Source organism: Atta colombica, unplaced genomic scaffold, assembly GCF_001594045.1.
Source record: "Atta colombica isolate Treedump-2 unplaced genomic scaffold, Acol1.0 scaffold126, whole genome shotgun sequence".
Lineage (NCBI taxonomy): Eukaryota > Metazoa > Arthropoda > Insecta > Hymenoptera > Formicidae > Atta > Atta colombica.
The window spans coordinates 6,354,541-6,361,348 of NW_017259213.1; the positions used below are offsets into that span (position 1 = coordinate 6,354,541).

The following is a 6,808-nucleotide window of genomic DNA, read 5'->3' on the forward strand; positions in this document are numbered from 1 at the left end:
TATATATATATAAACAATAATTAAAAAAAGGTCTTACCATTATTCTTTATGGACGTTTTCTGATCAATCACTCACTCCAATCAATTTTGCATGAAAATCATTAAGCACATGCAAACATTGCAAATGACAACGATTAGGATTAGGTTAGAATTAGGTTAGATCCTCTAGTAACTAGTAAGTCTGGAGTCTGAAGCAGTCTGGAGTTCTCGCTATCAATCATGAAACTTTATCTCTAGGATGGAAAATGAAAAGTGAAAAGTTTCTCCATTAATTTCAATGGTAAAAATTTTCACTTTTCATCCTAGGGATAAAGTTTCATGATTAATATCCATAGAAAACGGAAAAACAATGACAAATCAGAACTCGACTGGTAAGTGATACATACAAAAAAACCGAAATTGTCGACTATCAGGGCAAGTTCTGATTAGTTGCTGCTTTTCAGTTTTACGAAGATATGTTCCAAAATTCATTGCCAGTGCTGAAAATGTTAGTATATGTAACGTAAACTGTACATTTTCAGCGCTGGCAGTGACTTTTGGAACACAGCCTGCTTTTTCGTCAAGGTGTGAACGCGCCCTAAAGCGGGGAGCACATACTCTTGTATAACATATAATGCATAAGAAATTGAACTAATCAAAGTCTTTCGTTTTTTTTCTTTTCATGAAATAAAGAACTCTGATCGGTTCAATTTCTTATGCCTCATGTGTTATGCATTATGCAAAAATCTGTGCTCCCCGCCGAATGAGAATACTTAACTGTGATTAGTCAATTCTTACAGATTACGGCATACGGTTATTATGGCCAATATAAACGCTCCCTTTCAGCACGTCAGAGAGAAACTTGAGAGAAGTCATGCCTTTTTTCTGTTACCGTCAAAATCGCCCGTACACTACCATCCATTTTCTGTTTAGGAACTATGTGATTACAGGATAGAAGCGTGTCGACTATCTTTCGAAAGATAATCTGTACGATATTGTCTCACTGTGTAAGAAATTTACTAGATATAGATAACAGAGGATGTTTTTCAATAACGTATACGTAACACAATGTAACACTGTGTCTTACACAAAGCTTTTCAACTATAACATAGTGTTACTGCTTGACACAGTAAAAAGCTAAGTATGAGTGTGTAAAATATATCAATGTCATCAACTTTTTAAAAAGTTATTTGGTAGCCATACTTATTTTGCAATAAAACCTTCAAAAATCGTCAATTCTGAAAAAATTATAACTTAAATCTAAATAAAAATCATAAATCTATTATTGATATGCTAAATATAATTATAAGAATAGAATGGAAGACTGCAATGCATTCTGGTGTTACACTATGAAACTAAATTGCGTTCCAATAAATATTTTACATAGTGGAACACAGTGTCATGTCTCTGTATCCTAACTAAAAAATAGCCACAGATACCAACAGCGTCAAGGCTGTGTGACTCAGTGGCAGAACGAAAGTTTACCAAATTGGAGGAGAAAAGGCCTGGGATTGAGACTACTCTGATATTTTTCTCTGTTGTCGTCAATTGTTTACAACTGGCAGTGAATATTGGAACGCTCCAATAAAATCAAATGTATTGACAAATAATGAGACAATGCAATGATATTCTTTCTCATATGATGTTCGATGAAAAGCATTGCAATGGTCTGGTACTCTATGATAAACTCCTGCCCGTCGAAATACTGACAAAGATTCTCTTTTATATCGATTGCAAGACTGCAATGAACTGCCAATTAGTGTGCAAACGCTGGCAGATGCTGATGAATTATGTTTGGTACAAAAAGATTAATCAGATTGTGGCTAAACCATTTCCCTGGGACAATAACATGCCCTGGTCTGTATTCTATTTGACATGCACGAAGAAGTCATATGGGAGAAATTTATTGAAGAATCATTCTGGCGCAAAAGGCATGGGTTACTGGACAGGTCTAAATTGGCGTTACAGAACTGGCAATCAAAACTGGCATTCTTGGATCGAGCGACTATCTTTTTGTGTATCAAAATCAGATAGTGTACAGTATAATCTCACAAAATGTAGATTTGGAAGATGAGGGAATTCATCCATATATTATAGATACATATCGACCAACAATAGTGGTATTGTCAAATTTTATGATAAAAAATGTATGTGTAGGGGGAAACCGAGTCATTATGGGTCATTGATTGTTTAACGTAATCTAGAAATGTTTAATACTACTGATACTAGAATACGACTATTATTTCGTTGCCCATATTTTTTATCTGGGTGACAGTGATTAAATTCCATTGTATCGAAAAGCATCAGTTATTAATGATTTTCGTGCAATAGTAACTTTTTAACCACATAAAATGTGTTAACTCTACTGACATAGATCACTATAAAACAATACAGAAAGTATATATCCTAAAAGAGCCATTTATACTTCTAACAATTAATTTTATTTTATTGGAATAAATTTTTTTATTAATGTTTATTTCTCATTTATTTTATTAATAATTTTCTATTATTTTCTGTATTATTTAATAATTATTAATTATTAATTATAATCATATTTTATTGTATTAGTAACTAAAAATGTATAAGTTAATTAAAAATATTTTTCAACTTTCATCGTTACTTGCATAATTCTATTTTGTGTGTGACTTATAGTACCCTGAGTACGAGACATCATGAGTCATTTCTTAAAAAATATATTTTAATTTTTTTCTTAAAAACTAATAAATATTTACTAAATATACTTATTATATTAAATTTTAAAATATACATTATGCTTTAATCATTAAAAAAATGTGTATATTTAGAAAATTTTTATATTTAGATGTACTTTTAAGATACTTTTGAATTTTTGTGACTCAGTCTGGGGATGTCCCCAGTCTCCTGTATGTATATATGGCATATGTAGAAATCATATACAATTGTAGATTATACATGTTATATATAATACATGTAGGTAAATGAATGAATCAACTGTCGGGGAGATCATTCATCAGTGAGTTATGAGTTGACAGTTGAATTAATTAACAATCAACAATAAACAAGTAGAGCAATTTTACATTATGATATAAAGAGAGAAGAACAGAATCAATGGCTACAAGTAAATATCTATGAAGTAATTCATATAATAATTCACATTTACATATGAAAATTTAAACATAATCCCAGATAACATGCATGTCGTATAAGCTATCTAAAAGACATCTTTTAAATATCTTGTGCAACATAAATGTTATCTGGGAGAATACATTTCTTCAATTTACATTTTATTGTATGCTGTTTCGCAGTTTTCACATACATTTGAAGACTATGCAGTTGGTGTTAGAAAGATATCCTTTAAGCACGGTGAAATAAATGGTTTAAAAATGTCTAGAACATGTGTTTCTATGAAAATTCCTGAAAAAGTTTTCATTCTTTCACAAGCTGCGTGATACAATAATACAATCGGCTGAATATTTTCGAGCAACGTACACAGAAAATACTACGTACGAATTCCATATTTTCAACTATATTGACACAAGTCAACATAAACCTACATAACTAAAATGCATTACAATGTCGAACGCAGCTAATGTTCTACATTATATAATCTGTAAATACTAATCACAATAATACGGTCAGTATTTATTGGTCAATATTATTGATCGTGTGAGAGATCTATGATATAACGTGCTTCTTCCAGAATTAGGGAGTTTTTCAAGAAAAGGCTTTCCGGATTAAAATTTATAAATAAGAAATATATGTTTTATAAAATATCATTTCTTTTATTCATTTTACTGTCAAGTATTGTCTGTATAAGCAATTCTTAACACATTAATGCCGCTTCTTAATAAAGGTATTTACATTATGTATTATATATCGTTTGTTTATATAACATTAACCTTTATTAATTACATTAATAATTAATAATTCAATAATATTTATTCATTTTTTCTTGCAAATAATAATGATTATTTATGTAACATTTATATCAATAGATTTTTTTTACTTGTACAATTTTGTACACTTGTGTAAGTTTTACAATCAAAAGCACATTACTGCTCAAAAGTATTATACTTGTCTCAATTTTTGTACATATTTTTTTTATATGCCTAAATCGCATTCTAATTCTATAGGAGATAGAGTGAGCAAATACTTTTAAGCGATATTGTATCCATATTTATCAACATAAAAAGGAATATCCAGTTTTCCGATTATATCAATGATTTATGTATTTTATGTTCATGAATAGTACTGTATTAGTCTTTTGGATATTTGCACGTGTCATTATCCAGTCAAAATACATGCGTACATTTTTTTAAAATTGTCGCATACTAATATATGAGTATAAATTATTTCTCTGTTTGTTCACTCGTCATTTAGACATTTAGGATATTAATCTCTCATATTATACACGAGTTGTCATTAATAACTGTAATTCGATTTTAATATGTATTTAACAACACATTCGCACACACCAAAGAGTAGTTTTGCCTTTTAAGCACAAAATATCTCTTCGTTGAAGAGAAACGAAGATACGTAACACCCACTATTGTAAGCTTTGATATGCTTAATCAAAAAATTTCTGCATCTCGTATAGATTTATTTACCTCGTTTTAATAACAAATCTCCTATCTATCTTCTTAAAAGAGTTACGCTGAATCTTCCATCTGAATGCAAATGTATCAGATGATATCTGGGATTCGAACTGCAATTTAACATTTTCGTAATGTTTTTGGACTTCGTCAAATCCCATTCAGGATATTGTTCTGTAAATTTTTCGTCCTAGTATATAAAGTTTCCAACTTTTCGTGATGTGTGATCCAAATCATATTCTTAATATGATATAAACTAAAAGTTGCATTTTGTTTTGCACGAAAATTAACACATACCGCAAAATATTACAAAAAAATTGAATCCCGAATATTTTCCAATCGAATAATTTATACTCACATAATGTAAGTGAACTCCTATTTCACCTAATACATGCCTAGCGTTTATAGACGCATAAAATATGTATCATATGATACTATTTATAAAAATTCATTTAATTGCGATGTATATATATCGACGTATACGTGAAATAATAATTCTGAGAAATTGTTTGGTCATGCTTTGTACAAAGTTATACTATTTATCTTCTTAAAGTTGTACATCATTTGTTACATTAAAATATTAATTGAATTATTATACTTGAGACTTTCTATAAATTTAAGTATGTATGCGAAAATCTGACTTTTATCTATGTGCAAGATAAAATTTAAAGTTAACAGAGCACATAAATAATTCTACATTTGAGAAATCAAATAATTTTAGATATATAAAAGGAACAATATCTTTTTTTTTACTTGATTTTTTTAGATGCAATTTGTAGATATAAAATGTAACTATACGGTGTTAGATATAAATAATTATTATTAATAGAGAATACTTTTATTACAGGTACACTACTGAGAGATCTTTTTCTCTTAAGAGAAATACTTTTTGATTTTTTATGTGTGTGAAATATACAGGATAGCAAAATATCACACATTCCATTTATTTATCAAATTTTTAAGCTTTAGTAATTCTATATCATTTGTGTACTAATTTTGTTAAAAATAAATTTATCATATATAAATCTATGACAGTTTATGCGCCATTTTGTATACATGACGTATACTGTATAGAATCCAGCTTTTTTTATAATATAAAAATCATTTCTATAAAATTTCGTAAGTTTTTACATTTTTTTAAAAATAAAAAATATCAATATACCTCTTTTTTACCTGTTCTGTAAATTTAGTTTTAAAAAATCTAAATTTATATCTATATATCTAAATTTATATCTATATATCTATATAGCACTATATCTATGTATCACTGTATATATAATATCACATTAAAGATACATGACGTATTGACGAATAGGCAATATAAAAATGCTCTAATAAAACAAACTTTTTTTTATGTTCATACTTCACTTTCGACGAAATGAAAGAATTCGTACTTCAGAAATTGTAACATATATTACAAACGCTTATGAATGTGTGATAAGAAATAATTATATAATTAAAATTGTAAAGAGAAAGCTCAAACATTTTAAATAACAATATACAAAGGAAAGAGCTACAAACCAATGACAATTATATACATTAATAGAAAAGATAGAAACGTTTGTTTATTAACTTTTATATAATTGTCATTGGCTTGCAGTTATTTCCTTTTTATGTTGTTAAATAATTATATTTCATACCAAATAGTATGTAATAATATTTTTACATACCAAAAAATATAAAAATCTGACAACTGAACGTTTGTAACAAATATTACTTGTTATATATGTATAATCACTATGATATTTTTATCATATATCAAAAATTCGCTTTGTTTTGCTTTCAGATGCACATTATAATCCATATTTTAATTTACACATCGTGTACTTATCAATTAACAGCACCAACGAAAAGTGTACAAATTACTATTTTAAAGAAATAAAATTTTTTGGAATATTCAATTAGTCATTTTCATCATATGATAATGAAATATGATTTCATACATCATACACATGCCCAAAAATTTATATTTTATTGCAACTTTAATATGATATTTAGATTTTAAACCAATTCCAATTATTTGTAACATATTACTATTTCTAATTATTCCTAACTAAACATTTCCAATTATATTGTAAACTTTCATCAAACATAATTTTTCCAAAAAAAATTATTGTATATAAGTAATTTGTTACGTAATATTTTTTCATTACAATGCTATCAAATATAAATGTGTATACATATACATGTTATGTATGTATGTATGTATGTATGTATGTATGTATGTATGTATGTATGTATGTATGTATGTATGTATGT

General features: G+C 27.7%; 1 protein-coding gene and 1 pseudogene across 2 annotated transcripts in view; one reads left to right on the top strand and one right to left on the bottom strand.

The window, feature by feature from the left end:
* LOC108695131 (rRNA-processing protein FCF1 homolog) overlaps positions 1-265 on the bottom strand; it is a 1,764-nt gene extending 1,499 nt beyond the window's left edge. For both annotated transcript variants that reach the window (XM_018204891.1, XM_018204890.1), the window contains exon 1: positions 38-265. In XM_018204891.1, coding sequence (XP_018060380.1) covers positions 38-40 — 3 coding nt within the window. In that variant the 5' untranslated portion in view covers positions 41-265. The remainder of the gene's footprint in view (positions 1-37) is intronic.
* Positions 266-1,290: 1,025 nt separating this feature from the next.
* Positions 1,291-3,642, top strand: LOC108695121 (annotated as a pseudogene).
* The last annotated feature ends 3,166 nt before the right edge of the window (positions 3,643-6,808 follow it).